Source organism: Crinia signifera, chromosome 2 (assembly GCF_055691185.1).
Source record: "Crinia signifera chromosome 2, ASM5569118v1, whole genome shotgun sequence".
NCBI classification, from domain to species: domain Eukaryota; kingdom Metazoa; phylum Chordata; class Amphibia; order Anura; family Myobatrachidae; genus Crinia; species Crinia signifera.
The window spans coordinates 97879165-97901676 of record NC_139218.1 but is presented as its reverse complement, the minus strand read 5'-3'; the positions used below and the strand labels follow the sequence as shown (position 1 = coordinate 97901676).

General features: G+C 41.8%; 1 protein-coding gene across 7 annotated transcripts in view; it reads left to right on the top strand.

Annotated features, from left to right (window-relative positions):
* Nucleotides 1-16080, top strand: part of MID1 (midline 1) — a 352642-nt gene extending 336562 nt beyond the window's left edge. For all 7 annotated transcript variants that reach the window (XM_083172594.1, XM_083172596.1, XM_083172597.1 and 4 more), the window contains 2 exons: nucleotides 8863-9070; nucleotides 10743-16080. In XM_083172594.1, coding sequence (XP_083028720.1) covers nucleotides 8863-9070; nucleotides 10743-11091 — 557 coding nt within the window. In that variant the 3' untranslated portion in view covers nucleotides 11092-16080. The remainder of the gene's footprint in view (nucleotides 1-8862; nucleotides 9071-10742) is intronic.
* The last annotated feature ends 6432 nt before the right edge of the window (nucleotides 16081-22512 follow it).

The following is a 22512-nucleotide window of genomic DNA, read 5'->3' as shown; positions in this document are numbered from 1 at the left end:
GGCCTAATAATTATTCTCTTATCTCTGTGAGTAGGGCAACAAGGTGTTATGTAATTTGTAAGAACTGCGGATGACAATGAATAAGCACCATGGGGCCAAATGTAATAGGGTGAGAGTTTCAGAAAGTGAGAGATATTGGGAGAGTTTTCCCATGTTTTTTAAAGCAGCAATCAATTACATGGCAAAATCAACCTGGTTTTGCAGTGTAATTGATTGCTGCTTTAAAAAAAAGGGGAAAGCTCTCCCAATATCTCTCACTTTCTGAAACTCTCACCCAATTACATTTGGCCCCGTAAGTGTAGCATGCAGAATGTATACACGGCATCTGATTACAGTCACTTTCTGTATTTGCCCATTTAGTGTTGTGGTTCTAGACTTATATTAATTAAGCATCATGACATCACGTTTAGCTTCTAAGTCGCACCCCCAGAACCTGTAAACCTGTCTTTCATTCACTGGGAATTCCCACAGCCTTTACTCTGATTTTACATTTCCTATGTATTGATCTTTATTGTCTATCAGTAAGTTTATCCCAAGGTACTACCTGCTCAAATTGTACTTTGCTGTTTTTGCAGCTGTGGAAATCTATAAAACCATAAAAGATGAAGTCTCATAGGAAGTGTGCATTATTAGCATTAATTGTTCAACTGCACAAGAAACATGTTTCATTTCCCCTACAAAAATAGGAACATGAGGGTGAAAGAGTGGGGAAGCCAGATAATATCTGCAGTGTCATGACCTGTAGTGCAGCTAGATCAGGGGTAAGTGGCTTGCTGCATGGTATTCCAAGCAGAAAGCAGTTTATGTCTGGTTTAACAAGCACACAGTCATAAACAGCAAGTCCCTAAAGGAACATTCTGTTAAGATTGAATCCATACTCAACAGCAGCTGCAAATAAACCCTTACTGTATATCACTTTTCTGTGTGATAAGTTCTGTCTGCGGAGCCATATAGGACATTAGGTTTTCACCTTTTTGTTACATTACATTATAGTTAGGCAACAGTACCGCTATTTATATATGTACCTGCAAGTTCAGGAGTTTGTAAGGAGGGGGCGGAATTGTTTTCTGTATTTACACAAATAAAATAATAATCATCCAAGTATATTTTATTATAGGTTCACAATAAATCCCATAATGCTTTCTGCTGTGCATATATGAGATTTTTTTTATAAAACTATCTGCTTTTCCACAATATATTAAGGTGTCACTTAGGTACTTATTTCTGCTCTGTTAAGAGGCATACGCACGGAGAGATTTTGTGCTCTCTTATAAGCAATCTGACTAGATCTCCCCATGTGTATGCCCCCGAGCGATGGTGATGCGCTGTCCCGTACGTCGCTATCACCCGTTAGTTGTCAGTGCATGACGTCAAAATCTAGTCAAATAGCTTAGCAAGTGACTGCAAATCTCTCTGTGTGTACAGAATGAGCGTTTAGGTGCGTACACACGGGGCAATATGATCGCTAGCAATATATTGCTCAGCAATCATATTGCCCCGTGTCCCGTTTTCATCTGCGACCAGAGATGGTCGCAGATGAAAATTTAAACACTGCTGGGTGAAGAGGCAGGGGATGTCGCTGGTCGGAGGAGCATGTTCCTCCGACCAGCGACCATTCAGGGGCTGAAAACGGGAGCGCGCACCCGGCGATTTATCGCTGGTGCACACTCCAATCACTGGCAATATGGTCGCTCAGCGACCATATTGCCAGCGATTTCAGCCCCTATCGTCCCGTGTGTACACAGCAATAGTAGTCAAGATCTCTCATTGTGAACCACTACACAACCTTTTTTTTTTGCTTAAGCAAAATCGCTTAGTACACATAGCTGCATGTTTATGGACACTCGATGGGTGATCTAGACATCAGGAAATTGCCTACCCTAAATAGCTTAGCACACATCTAAATGTGTGTATGCCCCTTTATTGTCTACAGGTTGCCTACTTATCCCCATCCCATCCTAGTCTTATTGTGTTGATTAGGAATCTTCCCTGGGAATTAGTTACTAATTGGGTGGACTCCTAACAAAGTACAGTACTATTATTGGAAAGGGATGATATTAGCTTATGTCAGGGTTGGCTACCTGACCATCTCCTTCAGGGAGAAAATGCTCTGTTCCTGGACTTTCCTGGTATGTATGATTGCCATCACCTGTGATGAAACGCCTTTCTTATCAATTACCTAGCTCCCCACAGGTGATGGCAATCATACATTACCAGGGAAGGCCAGGAACAGAGCATTTTCTCCCTGAAGGAGAAGGTCAAGTAGGCAACCCTGGCTTATGTCACAGATAAAATAGAAAAGCCCTTAATTTTAGTAGCTTAAGTAGTTAAAAAAAACCCCCAAAGCAAGTAAATTCCTGATTTATTTTTTCATATAAGCCCGATCCATCCCATACATATATTGCCCCCTTCATATTATTTTCCATATATTCCTTAATATTTTGTGTCTAGAATTCCGTTTTATCCCGGAAGCCTCTGGAGTACTTTGGCCCAGGTTTTGTTGTTCCTCTTATTGTTTATATCATGGCATGTTATGCCGCAGTGCTTCCCTTGTGCCATTTTTTGTTGACACTGAATTGTAGCCAGGAACATCGGGCCTCATTCATGTTTAAATTCCATGTAAAAACAAATACCCCTAAACTTTTGCTGGCTAGTCATTACAATTTGCTTTAAAGGGGAAGTACTCACATTTTCCCAAAAGTGATAAAAACAAAATACATAGGGATAATGGATCAGGCTTCCTGAATGCTGTCATATACCTGTATTTACTGAGCTATAAGGCCTCAGATATTATACCTTCTACTTCAGGATTTATACCGTCTACTTATAGTTCAGTTTTAGACAATGTCAAAAAGTTTTTTTTCATTATGGCATACTATGTCTCCTATTCCGAGCACATTATAAAAATCCCATTTTTTTTAAATCTTCACAAGTTATCTTATTGTCCTCATCCTTCTCTAGCCATGTGCCAGTGTTTAGGTAAATCCGTACTGGATGGCTATTTGGCTGCTGACTGGAATGGCCCCTACTCTTATGGGGCCTACACACGCCGATTTTGAGCCATTTTCTAAGCGATTTAGCTAGGTCGCTTAGAAACTAAGCATACATCGGTGTGTGTGTGGAGGCTATAGCTATATAGATGCGCGGCCCCGCGTGTCTGTATCGCAATAAGAAGAAGAATGAGCATGTCCTATCAATCTAGTAAAACCGCTTAGCAAGACCCTGCATATCGGGCGCCTTTTGTGTGGTGTCTAAGGAGTATATTTCCGAATCACTGATTTTTACAAGTCACCACTTCTCAGTGGTTCAGCATCAGAATGTAAAGAGACACTAATACGTAGTGCAAACACATCAGGCTTATTAGGCAGTTATTAGAACTGCTTTGCATTTTAAGGTCAAGCTGTCACTCATAAATTATAGTCCAATGTGTTAAAGAGCTTGGATTGTAAACTCCATTGTGGCAGGCGCTGAGGTGAATGAGAAATATGTGCAACTCTGGGTAATATTGTGGCGCTATGTAAATCAGTAATTATAGTAATAGAAATTCCATCCATCTTTGCATAATTCCCTGCTGACGACCCTTGTTGCCCGCCTACTTCAAAGATAGTAATTATGATAGCCAGGTCATCCTCTCTCTTTCTGTACTCTTAAAGTGCCTCTGAGCCTCGGTGCAGTCTCAGTGGCCCTTGTTAGCTGGACACGGTTATAACGCCTGCTTTTTTTTTTTGTTCTACTCATCTTTAATAAATAACATCTTTTAAAAGCCACAAGTAATCCCAGATCCTGAAAAGGGCATCTGTGTAACAGATTAAGAGACATTAAATGGCACAGTTAACCAATATGTAACACAGGCATTTTTGGTGCCAGGAGTGGTTTAAAGAGAGTAGGACACCCATGTACAGACTCCATGTGGACACCCTCCTCCCTGTGGTGAAGTAGACTGGCATTGTGCCTACTGCACATGTACAGGTTTTTGGGAACATGCCACCTGCTCCTTGTTCCCAGAGACCTCTCTGCTGTGTATGCACAAATATCAGTGAAAATGGCGCCACACCTTTTTAACATTGATTTGTGTTGCTGATGCAGAGCCAATGAGGGACATCTGTGAGGTAAGTATTAAACATAGGTGCAGGTGGGCCCGTGTGCACAGAACACCCTGCATCTATTATAGATGTGTCAATGCTGGCGACCGCACATGGAAATTATGATAATTTCCTGTCTATTTTATCTATCTTTACATCCTCTGGTTGTACTGCATTTGTGTCCTGTGTTTATGCAGAGCATGGAAACATATGGCATAAAACAACAATATTTGCATGCGTATGAAAGCCATGATGGTCATTTTAAAGTAAGTTGTGTGAGAGCAAATCGTGACGTATAAAACTATTATTATCCCCCCTGAAATGTTTTGACAACTAATAACCAGACTACTGCTTTGGATTAATCTGTTAACGCTAGTACAATAGTTTGTCTTCCAGTGCAGGAAATACAATGGACACAAATGTATCTTGTACTGTATATCTAAAAGCACAAGATTTCCTTTCACTTAGCATGTTTCTTTATTATCCCAGGGTGATATCCAAGCATAATCCTGGATTTGAACTCTAAAGTATTAAAAAGAAAACCGGAATGTTATTTTGCTATTTACAAGTCCACAGAGAGTTCTTTTGATCTACACAAGTTTATAGACGTGCCTCCTTTTAAGCCCCTTTAATTTCCTATAGTAGTTTGAGATCTAGAACGTCTAGAGCTGTATTTTTGCACTTCTCTTTGCATTTGTATCTATGTGTATTATACATGTGATCCAATTAAAGCCGTTGCTTAGAAACATTGCCAGAAATAGTACAGACCTTTAATAATTAAACCATTTCTCTAATTATTTGCACCTTAATTACAATTTCTTATTGCAATTGTCTTAAATGACACTATTTTATGTTACGTTTTTGTTTTACTTCACGTCCTCTTACTAGAATGACAATAAAAGTTTAGTATGTTCATCCGCTATATCATTGCCCATCACATCCAGGACCTATCACTGTACAGCAGACATAAAGAATGTAAATATCTGAAGTGACAATATGTGGCCTGGTTCAGAGATGTCGATATTTACAACCCAGGGTGTTTGTGCAAAATAACGGAGACTGGAAGCAGAATTGCAGGCAAATCACAACCCTTTTCAAGGCGTGTCTTAGCTTGAGACTGATCCCCTCCTAGAAAACATGGTAGCAATGTCTTGGTTATCGTGACTATTCCTCTCGACCATAGGACTGAGCCAATCGAATGATCTGCAGCTGCTTGCTTGGGTCTGCAAAGCCGCCTGTGGGCATCTCTATACAAATCCTGGCGGTTGAGACATTTGCGTATTTTCGCACAGCTGAGTATGGGCTTAAAACTGTGAATACGCTATACACAGAGACCAGCAGCAGCAATGGTAGAAAAGTGGAAAGATGATACTGCAACTGTCATTGCAATCTGTAATACTGGTCATTAGGTCACTCAGGGACAGATGTATCAGGCCTCAAAAAGTGATAAAGTGGAGAGTGATAAGCAACCAGCCAATCAGCTCCTACCTATAATTTTTCAACCCAGACTGTAACATGTCAGTTAGGAGCCAATTTTTGAAGCTTGATACATCTGGCCCTTAGACCCCTGGCTATTATGTCTTCCCCTGACTATTTTTCTGCTTTTTGTAATTTTATACAAATGCCCAGTTTTGAACATTTAGACAAAGTATATTATTATATTATCTTGAAATCACCCCCAGCGCCTCCCCTCTTATTATTTTTTAAATGAGATCACATATTAAAGCAAAGGATCGCATGTCTTACTGGGACACCAAGGGGCTGGGAATGAAGCTTGCTGATGGCCTCTCCCTGTCAGGCCCTGTTTTCATATTCCTCTTTGTATTGGCATCTAGACCAGTGCTGTCTATGCTCTTCCATGGGGAGGAATGTCCTTGGAAGTGTTTGTCTGCAAGCAAATGGCAGTCTAAAAGTGAGAAAAACTGAAGCTGAAAGACAAGTTTATGTTTTCCTAAGACCCAGCTTCTAGTAACATTCACAGATACAGTATGAATTGGAATATGTCAGGATAACTTACAGTATGCTGATGGTTTCCTGTGGGTACACAGAGCTTGTTGTGAATGGGTACCAAGTCACTCAGAACCTCTGGTAGCTTATCACATTACATAACTTATGTCAGTGGTTCCCAACCCTGGTCCTCGAGTACCCCCAACAGTGCATGTTTTCCAGGTCACCCGGCAGGTGCACTCATTATTCAGGCACATTTGAAAAGATCCACAGGTGGAGCTAATTATAGCACCTGTGATTCTGTGTGGAGACCTGCAAAACATGCACTGTTGGGGGTACTTGAGGACCAGGGTTGGGAACCACTGATTTATGTAATACTCCTGCCTATGGTGGATTATATTTTACATGTGAGTCATTGGGCCATTTACATTTTGTTTTTTGCGCAGCCAGAAAAACATAATCTGTGACCTTGCACAGGAGCTAAATCAACTCGGTGTGGATTTTCCCAAGCCATTTCCTGCCATTGTACTCTATGCTGCTGAATTTTAGGGCTTGCCAGTACAAACAGCGCCAACGCTAATGACACCTTCATGTATTGACATCGTTTTAATGCAGTTGTCTTTTTTGTTTCCTATGTATATCTTAGTCTGTACTCTTAAGTCACTGCATAGAGCAGTGGTTCCCAAACTGTGTGCCTAGGCACCCTGGGGTGCCTCTGGACACTTGCAGGGGTGCCTTGGGTTGGTGAACCGGGATCAATTCATATTATTTGTGGTCAATGTACCAGGCAAAACCAGTACTTGTGGTTGCCAATCATAATATACGTAGACAAACAGAAGCAAATCCTGTCCCTCACCACATAACTGTGATATATAAACACAATGCACTTCATTTCTCAATAAGAAGCATTTGGCCTAGGGGTGCCTTGAAAATATTTTGATGCTCTAGGGTGCCGCGATTCAAAAAAGTTTGGGAACCACTGGCATAGAGCTTTAGGGGAGTATTTATCAATGCTTGGAGAGAGATAAAATTGTGAGAAATAAAGTACCACCCAATCTGCTACTATCTGTCATTTTTCAAACATAGGTAGCAAAACGTAAGGCGGAAGCTGATTTGCTAGTACTTATCGCTCACAATTTTATTTCTCTCCAAGCTTTAATAAATACCCCTATGTGCTCTCTGCAAGCACAGTACAATCACAGCAGATAAGTAGACATTTGAGAAAATTAGATTTCAACAGATTTTCAAAACATTCCTTCTTACATTTGAATGTTCCTCTCCTGTAGAAGTACAGAGGGGAAAAGCAGCTGGGGACTTTGGGGGGAATCCGCATTATTAGCCAAATTTGTATAATTTAACTTCAGCCCCTTAATGTTGACTCGTGATTCCCAACATCATCTGCCTTTCCTGGAAGTGGGAGGGATTCAAGAGGAGAGTCAATCTTCCAGGGGTGCAGTGCACTACCCAAAAATCAACTTCTGGGAGAGCAGATATGTTTGTGTCAAAAAATACTTTGGTGGAGACCATGCACCTAATACAGACTTGATTGCAAAACACATTTTTCTGAAATGGACCATGCTGCACTGCAGGTGGGGCAGATGTAACATGTGCAGAGAGAGTTACATTTGGGTAGGGTGTGTTTATCGTTGCTGCACCACAGCAGCTGGTGATTGTTGCACCCTCAGCATGGAATTGCTATGCCGCACTAAAGCCGCTCATTGCATTTCTATGAGCCCTGGGAGCAAATCATCGCTAACTTGTGTATCTATTGTTAAAGCATAGATCTATAGAATTTGAGGGCAGACATGAATGACATGACCCATCCAGTCTGCCCTTTAAGGTTAGAGTAGGAGGGTTAATTTAGGAGTTTGCATTAGGGTATTAGGGTTAGTTGTCATATCTCAGGTTGGATTTTCCCTCAAATCACAAAGTTTGTTCTTCTCTGCATACTGTATTTGCATTTATTAAATTTTAAATGGAGCTCAGCCAACTAATTATCGTGAGCTTATCTGCCTAGAATTATCTATAGTGTATGAGCTTCTCTGCCTAGGCTTCATCTCTGTTTCAATTCACCATTGTATGTCATTTGTCTCAAACCCTATACACATGGAGGGTCCGGTGCTGAGTGACTTGCTCATACACGGATCGCTCAGCACACATCACTGCACACCCACGATGTGTGCTGAGAAATCCATGCGGAGGCAAGTGCTTAGCACGATAGACCGTGCATGCACTGGCAGCTCCTGTGGGTGATGGTGACGCATGGGACTGCACATTGCCATCTCTATACCCTGTACACACGGAGCGATCCGGGTTTACTTTCTAAGCGATCTAGTCAGATTGCTTCGAAAATAGCCCCAAATTGCCCCATGTGTACGAGCCTTAACATTTCGCTTGTATTGTCCAGCCCTACATAAGATGCAAGCACTTTAAAGTTTAATAAAAATTACAATGAAAAAAAAAAACTGTACCTCCATTGACATGTTGTCAAATGTTAAATGATGTTATACCAGTAGAAAAAGTTCTGAATAAAATTGAAAAAAAAGAAAATTTGTTCGGTGTACTCTGATCCTGAACAAGATGGTGGCCATCTTTCTACAATGCAGCCTGAACTTTATTCAACCTCGTTGGTACGCAGCTGTGCAATATGACAGTCAGTTTAGATCTGCATCAATGACACAGCATAGTCCCCCAATGCCAATAACCATATTTTATATTTAGTGCTGGCAGCGAGACTTGTACTTTTACACATGCTGCAATTTCATTGTAAATATGTTAAAAAATATATATTTTGTGATTAAATTTCTATATTTTCTGTCTCCCCCTCCAATAGGTCAACCTTTTAAGCTAGACCCAAAATCTGCGCACCGGAAGCTTAAGGTTTCGCATGACAACCTGACCGTAGAAAGAGATGAAAGCTCTTCGAAAAAGAGCCACACACCAGAGCGTTTTACAAGCCAAGGAAGTTATGGTGTGGCTGGCAATGTGTTCCTTGACAGTGGCCGCCATTACTGGGAAGTGGTTATAAGTGGAAGCACCTGGTATGTATTAGGGCTTGGTCCCTGGGCTTGCATGTCGTGGCTTTTCTTGCTTTTTATAAGAAGCTTATAAATAATGAAGAAGGAATAATATTTGAACAGTAACACAAGCAGACCAGTGTTTCCCAGAAGTGTGTTACATAACGGAGTATCGATGTTCAGAGGAAATTGAAGTTTTTAACATTCTCTATATAAAAAAGAATGAGGTGATTTGTCTTATTATGTTTTCTCGGGTTAAAGCAAGGATTTGGTTTAGTGGCCACAATTGTCAGCAGTAGGACAAATGTGGCATTCTATAAATTGCTTTGGTTAGAGAAGAGTTTGCATGAAAATAATTGAAAACATTATTACTACTTAGTTTCGCTTTTACATTAAACTTTAAATCTTACAAATCATTTTGTGTAGAGATTGTACAGGCTCTGTTGTTACAACGGCAAACTGCACCCATTCATCGGGCAGATAAGGAACTAAATAACATTAACAAAAGTATATTTCTATTATACCCCATGAAGTGCTGCTATAAACCTGTACTTACTGTACTTGATCAATATGGTAAAGAACAGCCCCATACAGATCTCATCCAGTGACGGATCTAGACTTTTAGGGGAGGAGGTTCATTGGGTGGTCAGTACCCCTCCCCTTTCTAATCCTGACTCCTCCCCCCCCCCCTCTGCAGTCCCGACTTCACCCTTTTCCTGCAGTCCCAGCACCCTACTGCTGTCAGGTTATGCCCCTGTCAAAATGCCCTGTGGATAATTGAATTGCTTGTTATTCTTTTTAAGAAAACTTTTAAGAGTAATTTACATGTTAATCCTTTTATCATTTAAAATATACATTTTTAATTTATCATCATCAACCTACTCCCATCTCTATACCACTGAGTGGTCCTAGCAGTTATACAGTATAGTGCACTACTAGCAGAACTTCCATAAAGTGCACTTAAAATTGCATAGAAAACTTGTACTGGTTCCAAAGAAAACCTGGTTAGAGTTACATATGAGAATTGGAGATTGTAGGTGCACATAGGGAGGTAGGATCCAGTGGCACTCATGGGGAGAGGGGTCAGGGGCACAATTGGGGAGGCAGTCCTTTATGGTGATCAGGGCAGAGGTACATCTAAGAATAGGAGATGATATTTGCAGATAGTAAGGTAGGAGCCATGCATGGTGAGGCAGGAGGCAATGGTAAATTTGGGGAGGGGAGATGATTGGTAAACATGGGACAGTAGGGAAGTGTCCGTGGGACAATGCCGGAGGCAGGTGTCATAGTGATGAGTCCCAGGAATACAGTGCTGACTGTATATGCTGCTGTGCCTAGAGCTGCAGCATCATTAAGTGGGTATGGTTAGAGCCATATATTACAAGGGGGAGGGTGATCGCCCAGTTCAAATCCCCCTGGCTCCGCCACTGGTCTCATCTCACATTTACTATATTTATTGCCATTATGGCTTTAGCTAAGACCCATTGTGCAATTCCTCTTTGTATCCCTTCATGTTACCAGTGTACAGAAAAATGAACTTACAAATTGCACACAGTTGGGGCCGTGGTGGGAATGACCTCAGTGCTGTGAGGCAGTAATGCTATCACATATACCATCCATCCTGCCCTAGATTTGTGTCATGCGAAGATCCATAACATCCTACAAATAATGATTTATTTTTTCTTGTCATTTCAAGGTATGCCATTGGCATTGCGTACAAATCTGCACCCAAGCATGAGTGGATCGGGAAGAATTCTGCCTCCTGGGTGTTCTGTCGCTGTAATAACAACTGGGTAGTAAGACATAACAGTAAGGAGATTCCCATCGAGCCTTCTCCACATCTCCGCCGCATTGGGATCTTGCTAGACTACGATAACGGCTCACTGTCATTTTATGACGCTTTGAACTCTGTTCACTTTTACACTTTTGACATTCCTTTTGCACAGCCTGTGTGTCCCACCCTCACTGTGTGGAACAGGTGTTTGACAATATTAACTGGCCTCCCTATACCGGATCACCTAGACTGCCTAGAGCAGCTGCAATGACTCCGACGGCCATTCAACCACGTGTAATCATACATTCAACTGGGTGCATTTTACAACATACTGCAATTCTACTTCCTCTGATTTTATTTCATTACAGGAATGTTTTATCAATTATTTATGGATATTGGCTAGAATGGTTTCCGTTTTGCACATTGACTTATGTAATGAAATATCCATCCTGCTTATGGTGCGCACTAAGGAGTGGGATATTACAATATATTCCCTGCAGGTCCTGGATTTGATTCCATTGCTCATCCCACCTCTAGGACTGTTCCATGGGTTTCTTGACATTGCTTTGTTTTATATAGAAAAAATTATTAGAAGTTGTTTTTTAATACTAATTCATTTTTTTTAGACACCTACTTTTTACAGCATTTATTAAGAATGGCATTTCAAAACTGTTAGACACCCTTTTTTGTTAAAGAAACAAGCCATTTGTTAATCCATCCTTTTCATGTGACGACAGTGATTCAAATATATATAACATGATATAAGTAATTAACAAAGTAGAAGAAGATTGCAAGAAAACAAGCAAAAATTCCTTATTGAAGTTACAGTGGTAAAGTGAACAGCGGAACTTTATAGCGCTGTCTGGTGGCACGTCACAGAATGCATTCCCCCAGTAAGTGGAGTTATGTAGCAGGAAATGTAGGTGTAACCCAGAATGTAGAATGTATCCATCGGTTTTGGTCTTCAGGAGCTGTGGTTACAGTGTTCACTGATTAACCTGTTTAACACAAACACAAGATTTTAGTGCATTGTCATGTCAATCTGATTGAAGGTAATCCCAGAGAATGTTCCATTGTGAGAATGCTATAAATACAGTATATGTGTTATCTACTTTTATATCACTCACAGTTTGTCTGCCCCTTTAACCCTTTGGGTGCCAACGTTGCTGTGAGCGATCCTCAAAATTTCCTCTAAAAATGCCAGCTTCACTCACAGCGACTGTTCTTTTAATATAAATAAATACAAATACAGCCAAAGTCAATTCATTAAAGGTTAGTTAAATATTGCACCCGATAAAATAACAGTCGCTGGCATTTTTACCAGATATTTTGAAGATCTCTCAGAGCAACGTTGGCACTCAAAGGGTTCATGTTCATAAAAAAAAAAAAAAAAACAGTTTGCGTGGCAATTTTCACACCTATTTTGACAACTTCCCTTGGCACTCAAAGGGTTAAACCAACTGTCAGTGAGCTTCATATAGGAAGTGGCCTGGTAATTGGTGTCATCAAAGGGTCATTTGGTTGTAATTGTTGTTATCCAAATGGCCCTAATTGCCCTCCAGTATGCTGACTGACTGTTTTTTCTCTCTGTGAAACTACAGAAGCAGGGGCAGCGACATAAAAGCTACAGGGGGCTTTCTATATGCGGATCATTATGAGATACCATCACTTTAAGGCACCCCTGCAAGAATTCACAATTACTGCTGAATGGACTGAGCCGGTGCTTCTGTAGCTCCAGCCTTAGATTTTGGTCAGGGGCCGTTAGTTCTGCCACGATTGATACACCTGAATTTACATGATTTATACGAGTTTCTTGCTAGATGCTTTTATTCATAGTTGTGGTTTTAGGTCTAATATTAGGACTGATTATGCTTTTGAATCCTGCACTTTATAATGTCCACCATGTTATTGAGCAGGACCTGTCATCAGAAGGTCAGAGGTTTTAGGGATATCTCACAGCGTTAACAGATCAGATGTGCAAGAGTTCACTTTTTCTGTGTGTGCAGCCATAATGGGGAGTAAGAAAAATAGAAAGAGTATCAGTCAACCCCCTCATGCCAGAATGTTACAAGATCAGCATGCTAATCAGCCCAACCATTACTGGTGAGGAGTTATCTCAGCAGGAGGTTGTGTAATTAAAAAAACACAAAATCCTGCCCTGCTGGTAACACACCCTCTTAATTGTATGTTAATTTTTTTTATTGGTGGTAATCTTTTGTTCAGACACTATATTCAATATAAATGGCTAATTGCACTCCAGCATGACAAGATAAAACCAATATCTGAGATTAGTTAAATGACCATGATCGGATAACAAACTGTATGTGGCACAAACATTTTTGACAACCAATTATTGAATTTTTCCCACTGACCTAAGGATAAAGATTACAAGTTACCAGTGTCTAATACTTGTCAGATGTAATTATGCAATAATTTCAAGTACAATATTTGGACCACATTAACCATCCCCAGTGATGCCAAAAGTAATACTGTACACACTCATTCTCACATGAAGCAGCAAGATTACAAAATGTAGCTGATAAATAAGTGCTGTTATATTTCTCTAAAGATGAAACAATTTAAGCAATGCATCCACTTTCTAGCACACCTGATGCTGAAACACCGCACCTGGGTTCTTGGGAAGATAGTTGTGGGCTTTTAAAATGCATTGTGTATGGATAATGAACATAATTCCATTGTCATACCAATAATACCTAAAACATAGGGGTATAAATGTGGCTTCCTGCAGAAGAAGCTTTGCTTAATTGTGATTTAATTGAGAGATGCCTTATCAATTTCTCCATAAACATGTAAGAGCTGTGTACACCGACAGAACAGTGCCACCTACTGCCCACATCAAGAAGTACATTTTCACCAGAGCTCATATGTTTAACAGGACCTTTGATCTTCACCATCAAAGTTCACACTGATACTAATGTACAGACGTTTCATTTTCTCATGCAGAATGTATGTCTCGTTTTTACAGAAATGTAATTGGGAAAGTCAGTAACAGTCATTATATGTGAGAGACAATTTAACATGACCTCTGGTGAACTAACATAATTTGATTAATTTAAAAAATGTCCTCCTTCAGTCAGCTTTGATCGATAATACATTATACTCACCTTCAACGGAATATTCCTTTGCTTGAAACAATCTGACCTTTCATATTATCACTAATATTATAAGCATGGGAATAATTGTTATGCCAGGTGCATTGAGGATCAAATTAATTGAAAATACAGTTAATAACTGTAACATAATAAATGGCAATCCGCAAATATATATGTATCTAATACATAACAGTCCATTTTAATTTATACAGACATGCTTCTTGTAGAATGAAAAGATATAAAGATTACATCCATCATGATGTAAATGTATGTATTGAGGACTTTATTAAATTATTCCTCAATACTTACTAAAATATTCACAGTGCTGTCTCTAGACTATTTGGCTTCCAGTGCGAGCAGGTGAAAATACCCCCACCCACCCATACTTGTGGAAATAAAATGTGTGCATACACTTCAAAAAGGGGGCCTTGCTGCAGGGTTGTGGCCTAGCAGAGAAAGACAACCTTGCATGGAAATCACTGTAACACTGGCAGCTTGAAGTCAGCGGCACTGGCGGGCGGCGAGGAGAATCTATGGGTGGGCGAGGAGCTGGTGGCCTGGCACAATAGTAGCCAGCACAAGCTGTGCAATCACACGGTCGGAAGCGGGGCACCCTGTGCGCTTGCACTACCCATCCCCCTATAGAAATGGCCCTGTCTATTAATTTGGAGAATTTATAAGGGTTGGATTGAGATAACTTGAAAGCTGTGTCTGGGCCTATACAGTTGGAGGCTGCACGATTTCTGTTCACCTCCTCCTGAGGCTCGAACACTTTCTGTCTCCGCAAGCACATCATAGCTCCGTGCGCTTATCCCAGGATTTATTGATTAATGCGCATTAGCAAAGTGAGGAAATGGATTTGTGATTGAATAGCTTGGGACATAAACGTCAGGGCTACAAACCCTTTTTCGTGTGCGGGAATTATCGTGCCTCAATAAATATGGCCCTAAATGACTTGCAAATTATTTTTAAAAAATTGTTTATATTAAAAAAGGGAATATTTGTTTCATAAAGTCATTTTCTAGGCTTTTATTCTGTGAAATAAGGGTTGAACAGTTCCAGGTTTTCTGAAATTGGTGCCTCAATTGTAGTAAATCAAGTCTGAGTGTCTGTGGAAAGAGCAAGTTAATGCACTTTGTTAACAGATCAGGTTTAGGTTAAAGGGTAACTACTTCAGGATTCTTACTGGCTGACTATGAAGGGTCTGAGAAGTATTCATTTTGCTGTATTTATATTACCACTAATAAAGAAGCCCATGAGCAGGATGTATCTGGTTTTTATAGCAGACCAGTCAATCGTTTATGACCCTTTATTTGCTTATGTTCTCATCCTCACCTGCTATTATCCATGTAAGCATACATCTCTGATTTATATTTCTAATGAAGGACATTTCATTCTTGGCATTTCGTAGTCTCTACACATAAAATGTTCCAAGGAGCAAAAAGCAGTTCCTTTATGGCGTGCATTATTTGTAATGTATGAAGATAAGAGGATCTATAACAATTACCTCATGGAATGTTAGTGACTCTGATCTCAACACATTGGACAAATACAGGATCACAAGCAGGAAACGGTGCACCCGTGGAAAATGGTTATGTATCCATCCACCGCAGGATTACTGTTCTTCCGAGAAACAACATGGTGTCATGCTACAGACCCACAGCTCCTAAATGACATTAAAACCTGCTGAAATATTAATCACAAACTGAAAGATGCAACAATTGAACTTGTTTTATGGACAACTTACAATAGAGCAAGCGCTTCTAAGATGGTGGCAAAACATGTTTACTGGAATCCAAATCAATGCTAAAGACTTTGATGCAAGCAGATATTTCCTGTATATATTCTTGTCCTTGACAAGTGTTCTGGTCGCCGTCTACAATATACCTGGGTCGGGAAGGAAATGATAATGGCCTTTGGCCCAATGTCACTGACAGCTTTGTTTTCTATAACTTGCCTGCTCTCCAGGATTCATAGTTTCCGTTTTCTTGCTGCTCACAAGAATTTCGGAATATCACAGGTGTGGACTGCTGTTGCACAATGCAATGTAGGATTTATCTATAAACAGTCTAGTTTTACAACTGTTTCTTTTACTATTTTGTATTTTAAAAGAAAACCTGTATATTAAATCAAAGTTTTATTTTAAAGGCAGTTGGCAGCATTTATTTTTACAAATGATCATTATGCTGTGTAAGTATATATCTTGTAAATTCCTCCACTACCTTGGAATGTTCCCCAATGTGTTGTGAAGCTGCTTTAACAGCATATTGAAGGTATTGTGGCTTAAAGTTGATAAAGGAGAATCATCCTGTAAGTGACAGGTCATGTGACCTGACAGTTCTGTATTAAGTACTCGGATACACGAGGCAACCCAGCCTCTCGCTGAGCGACGTGCTTAAGAATAATCGTGGGCCCACACATTGCCATTGCCCGGGGCTATACACACACACACACAGAGCAATCCGTGCTTTATTTTAAGAGATACAGAGCCAGATGCACTAAGCTTCAAAAGTGATATAATGGAGAGTGATAAACAACCAATCAGCTCCTGCCTGACATTTTTCAAACACAGTCTGTGACATGGCAGGTAGGAGTTGATTGGCTGGCTTTTTATCACTCTCCATTTTATAACTTTTGAAGTTTAGTGCATCTGGCCCCTAGTCAGATCATTCAGAAATGGGGTCAAAATCGCTCGTTTGTGTACGGGACTCGGCTGAACCCTGTGTGTATCAAGATGTAACTACAGTAAGTTGACAGAGAAGGCTAACTACATCCTGCCAATCCCAGGAGCCGTGGCCAAATATACAGTGTAGCAAGAATATTCTTGTCTGCGCTGACTATTTGGCTGGGCGCTAGCAACGCTGTGGGGCTGCGCATTGCTATTGCCCACTGTGCACACACAAGGAGATTCAGGCAAACCTATTAAGCGATGTTGTGATGATGCAGCCAGTTGCCCCATGTGTACACCCCTTTAACAGTACTAATGTAAATATTCACACAATCCATAAACACTGGCATATCTATAATGGGTGCAATGAGTGTGGTCCAGCAGGACCCACTCCACATACCATGCACCCATTATTTTATCACTCTCCAGAGACCTGAGTCAACAGCAATGGTGCTGCAGAAACCACAGTGAAAATGGAGCGGCAGAAAGTTTCACTGCATTTCATACATGCGCAGTAGGAAAATCAACATAATGACTTCATGAGTGTGATGTCATGAGCTCAGGCTCTCGGGACGGGGAACTGTTATAGTTCTAAGTCAGGCATGTCCAAAATATGGCCCTCTAGCTGTTATGACACTACACATCCCAGCATGCCTTGCCATAGTTTTAGCATTCCCTTAGCAAAACTGGCAAGGCATGATGGGACTTGTAGTTCCACAACAGCTGGAGGGCCATAGTTTGGACATTCCTGTTCAAAACATCAATTGGGATTCTTTACTGTACAGATACAGTCTCTTCCTCTACCAAAGTCAGTTGCCACTCACTTATTCTGTATGCTTTGCTCCAGGTGCACTGTTATACACATGTAGAGCTCCAGAAGAAACAGCACTCAAGAAACTGTCATATAGCAAAAGGGGTGCCGGACGGCTCCCCGACAGTCGGGATTCCGACAGTCATTCCTCCGACGTCGGAATCCCGACTGCTCCCTCGTGGGGGTCCACGACCCCCATAGAGGGAGAATAAAATAGGTGGCGAGCGCAGCGAGCCCGCAAGGGGCTTCATTGCGCTCCCCCCGCTGTGCAGTCAGGATTCCGACGTCTGACTAATGACTGTCGGAATCCCGACTGTCGGGCTACTATACCACACCCAGCAAAAGTGAGACTATATTACAGCATCAGACATCCATAGTAGTGGAACTTTTTTGGGTACACAGCCCCTTCATTAGGACCAATAACAGCAATAATAATAATTATATAAATATTACTGTTATACAGTGTTATAGACTGTGCTAGATAAAGACTAATCATCTCATTGTTTCCGCCATCCGCAGGTTTCTGGCGGTTGGTGATCCAGTGGACGGGGACAGGACATAGACGCGCAAGCATCTCACATGCTTGCTAGTCCTTTGCCGAGAATGGGGCACACGAGCATTTCGACGTGCACGCGCCTCATTCTCAGCGCAGGGTGGTGGACGGCACGATGGGAGCCGCTCTGATGAGAGCGGTTCCATCAGTAGTGCTTGTTCTCCAGTGGGAAGCAGCTAGACCAGGGCTGGGCAATTGCGTCCCTCCAGATGCTGAGGAACTACACATCCCAGGATGCTTTGCATTAGTTTTGCTATGTGGCCATGCTGAAACTGATGCAAGGCATGCTGGGATGTGTAGTTCCTCAACATCTGGAGGGCCACAATTGCCCAGCCCTGAGCTAGACCGATAAAGAATAAGACCGTAAGGCGCTAGGCGTACACAAAGAAACTAATTTGATAATTTTTTATAGAAATTTATTCAAAACAGCCTCATACAGTAGTTAATAAATGCATGCATGCAGGATTACCAGTCCATAGAGATGCAGAGAGAGAAGATAATCACTACATTTGTACAACCAATTTAATAAATTATGGTTCTGAATTACAGCCAGATTTACTAATCCTTAAGAAAAGTGATCATATGGAGAGTGATAAAGTACCGACCAGCTCCTCGCTGTCATTTCCCCCCAAAACAACCGGTAACATGACAGTAAGGAGCTGATTGGCTGGTACTTTATCTCTCTCCATGTGTATCACTTTTCAAGGCTTAGTACATCTGGTCCCATATTATGATGCAAATTTAGCTTGCACAAATAGCACAAAGCAGGGTATGTACTACACAGAGGAGCAGTACAAAGGTGAGTCCAGCCAAATGAAAGTTTGCAAAAGTACAGTCCAAAACAGTGAATGGGAAGGCAAGTATTACGTGATTTTACAGTCATTTCTTCATTCCAACATAAAATAGGTCTACTAGATGTACTTACGCGTTTACATCTTGTTTAGTAGGAATAAGAGCAAGTGTAAATAAATGAACAAAACACTTAAAAAAGTAATGCACTTTAGATGGAATTTAACCATGTATTTTTAATGCATTTTCTATGCAATGTTCATGCATTGCGCTTCCACAATATACTCTTATGTGCTAATAATGCTCATTAAAAAATCATGAAGGCAGTGCTAAAGGTTTTAGAGCCCAATTGTGGGAATGAGCCCATAAGAACCCATTCATCACATTTTAAGGCACTTTTCAGGAATTGGTGGGTGCAAATCACGTTAATGTGGATAGGTGTGAACAAGCCCTCAAGGCTGCAGTGACTAGAAATTATAGTATCTCATCTGCTTCAAGTTATTATATACTGAAATTACTTATTTTCTGCTCCAGTCTGTCCACATCTCAGTGTACTATCCAGACTGTACTGGTACCACAGTAACGCTGAAGCTGGGCACACACTAGGCAATTCTGGATTGTGGCCGACAGCATGACAGACAGAATGGTAAATCAGTCGGCCATACACACTATACAAACCATACTTGCCAATGCTCTTCTCCTGGACTTCCCTGTTAATGTATGATTGCCATCACCTATTGGGAGCTAGTTAACTGATGAGAAAGGTGTCACCACAGGTGATGGCAATCATACATTACCAGGGAAGTGCAGGAGCAGAGCATTTTCTCCCTCATGGAGAGGGTCATGTAGGCAAGTATGATACAAACTGTCAGCTGATGGGCCCCCCATCTCGCTGTCCATTGACCAGCGCCATCGATGGACAATGGATGGCGCCCCATTTTGGCTAAGGATGCGCGATGCGCATCCACTGGCACGCCCGCTACTGAAATCTGGCGCGCTGGTGGTTAGGGAGAGAATGGCCCCATCTGTACGTAGGCTTACCATACTAAGGGTAGTATTCAATGCTCCCGATTCACCATTTTTTTAAGCGAATCAGGCTGTTTTCACTCCTTGCGGTGAATCTTTTTCACTAAAAATATGATTCACCCTATTCAATGTTCACTGTTCGCCGAAAGCAAACAGTGAATGCCGACCAGTTCTCCATTTCATGCTCAATGGGGTTTTCACTGGAATTCGCAGAGATTGTATTCAATGCTAGGATGGAGAACTGCTTTCAGCATGATTTTCGCCATGATTCACTGTTTTGCATTCAACATCTTTTTAAGGTGAACTGGAAAGTGATCTTTTAAAATAAAGGCTTTTTTTTTTGTGAAGGGGCATGCTATTTTTATTAAATATATATTTAATTATTATTTTTGGTACTCTTTACCTAGCACGGCGCCCATCGCGGCCATCAAATGCACTAAAAAACGGGTGCGATGCGATGCCCGCGATTTCCCATAGGGAACAATGTTAAAAGTGTGATTGGACGCGATTTTACTGTTCAATGCCTCAATGCCCGCGATTTTTCCATAGGAAACAATGTTAAATGTGCCACAGAGCCCAAATAGTCCCCCTGAAGTCTGAAATGGCCCCCACAATTGTTAACGCCACCCCACGATCAACGTGAACCCGAAGCGTGGCGAGTGGCGGCAGTACGCGTCCTCCGACCTTTTCATACCCCCACTATCCACGTCGGCGTGGAGTTGAGAATAGAATAGTTTGGCGAGCGCAGCGAGCCACCGAGCCCGAAGCGTGGCGAGCGGACGCGGATACCTTCACAGGTAAACACGTCCCTTCGCGGGCTTCACAGGTATCCGCGTCCCCTCGCGGGGCTCGCCACGCTTCGGGCTCGCTGTGCTCGCCACACTATTCTATTCTCAACTCCACGCCGACGTGGATAGTGGGGGTATGAAAAGGTCGGAGGACGCGTACCGCTGCGCTCGCCACGCTTCGGGTTCACGTTGATCGTGGGGTGGCGTTAACAATTGTGGGGGCCATTTAAGACTTCAGGGGGACTATTAGGGCTCTGTGGCCCATTTAACATTGTTTCCTATGGAAAAATCGCGGGCATTGAGGCATTGAACAGTAAAATCGCGTCCAATCACACTTTTAACATTGATCCCTATGGGAAATCGCGGGCATCGCGTCGCACCCGTTTTTTTAGTGCATGCGATGGCCGCGATTTTTTACCCCCGATGACCGCGATGGACATCGTGGGCGCCGTACTAGGTAAAGAGTACCTTATTTTTTTTTACACATTCGCCAGCAGGGGCCGGGTACCGAGAGCCGCTCATTAAATATCCACTTCACACTGGTCCCGCTCACTATATATGCACGAGCGGGACCAGTGAAGCGGCTCCCTACCCGTGTCCCCTGCCAGGTCTCCCCCACAAATTCTGGGGCAGGCAGGGAGGCTTACATCTCCCTGCCTGCTGCCATTCCCCGGCTCCCTGCGGCGTTCACAGCAGGGGTTAAAATTCGCAGTCAGGGGCAGCGAGCCCCTGCAGCGTTGAATAGGGTGACAGGGACGGCTGGCAGGGAATGTACAGCAAATCCTAAACAGGATTTGCTGGACATAGCGTAATTTGTCATTGAATACTGCCCTTGAACTGGGACACTCATGAATTATACATTTTTTATGACTGATTAAGACCAGGTGACATGGAGGCTTGAATTAAGCTAGCCACAGAACCTGTGTAATATGTGAGTGTCCAGGTTTAAAGGGACAGGATGGTATGCCTACCTATACAATATCATACCTCCCAACATGACCCATTCCAGGAGGGACACAATGCTATGTTCCTGGACTTCACTCTTAAGTTATGCTTACCATGACCTATTTTGATCAGGGTCATTGAAATGAAAAAAGTTTCAACACAGGTGATGTAAATCCAAAATTACAAGGGAAGTCCAGGAATAGAGCATTCTGAGAGGTATGCAATGTATTGTGTGACTGTCACTGCTATACAGTGGCGGCTCCTGCTATTGGGCTGCAGGACTGCAGCCCCTCCATTGAAAACCAGGAGTTTTCCCGTGTAAAACAGACAGCCATTCCTATTGGAAGCTGCTACTGCCCATCATACAGAGGACTGAAAACTCCTCCCCCACTTTGGCTGCCAGTACTTGGAGCGATGACAGCAGTAGCTTTCCAGCAGGAAGCTGTTCTGTGCACATCACCAGATACGCTTCCATGGGCTTCTGCCTATACAGCCTAGCAGAAGCAAATCCTCTGCAGTGAGCATGCCCAGACTTCAGTGAGTCACTCAGTGTGATGCAGCTGAAGGAAGGTATGCATTGCACCAGAGAGGAGCATGGAAGTTTTTTTTTGTTTTTTTTTTTATAATATTTGAGCCTCTGTGAATGATATTTATTTAAACTATTATTTGTGTGTAGATCTTTAATATAATTATAATTTTATGTACTTCAAAGTGTGTATTTTGCTCTGTACCTGTGTTTATGTGCATATAAGTACATCATTTGTTTACAGTATATGCACAAAAACACTGGTACAGAGCAATCACAATCAAGGTTACTTTATTCTACAGTTTAATGTGAGTAGATTATCTGTATGTTGTGTTCTGTTTGCAACGAGCAGTACCCAGGCAGGGGCGTAGCTAAGGGTTCATGGGCCCTGGTGCGAAAGGTCAGCTTGGGGCCCCCCTACATACAACAAAATTAAAATCTCGGTCTGTTTATATTTTAATACATCAAGTATA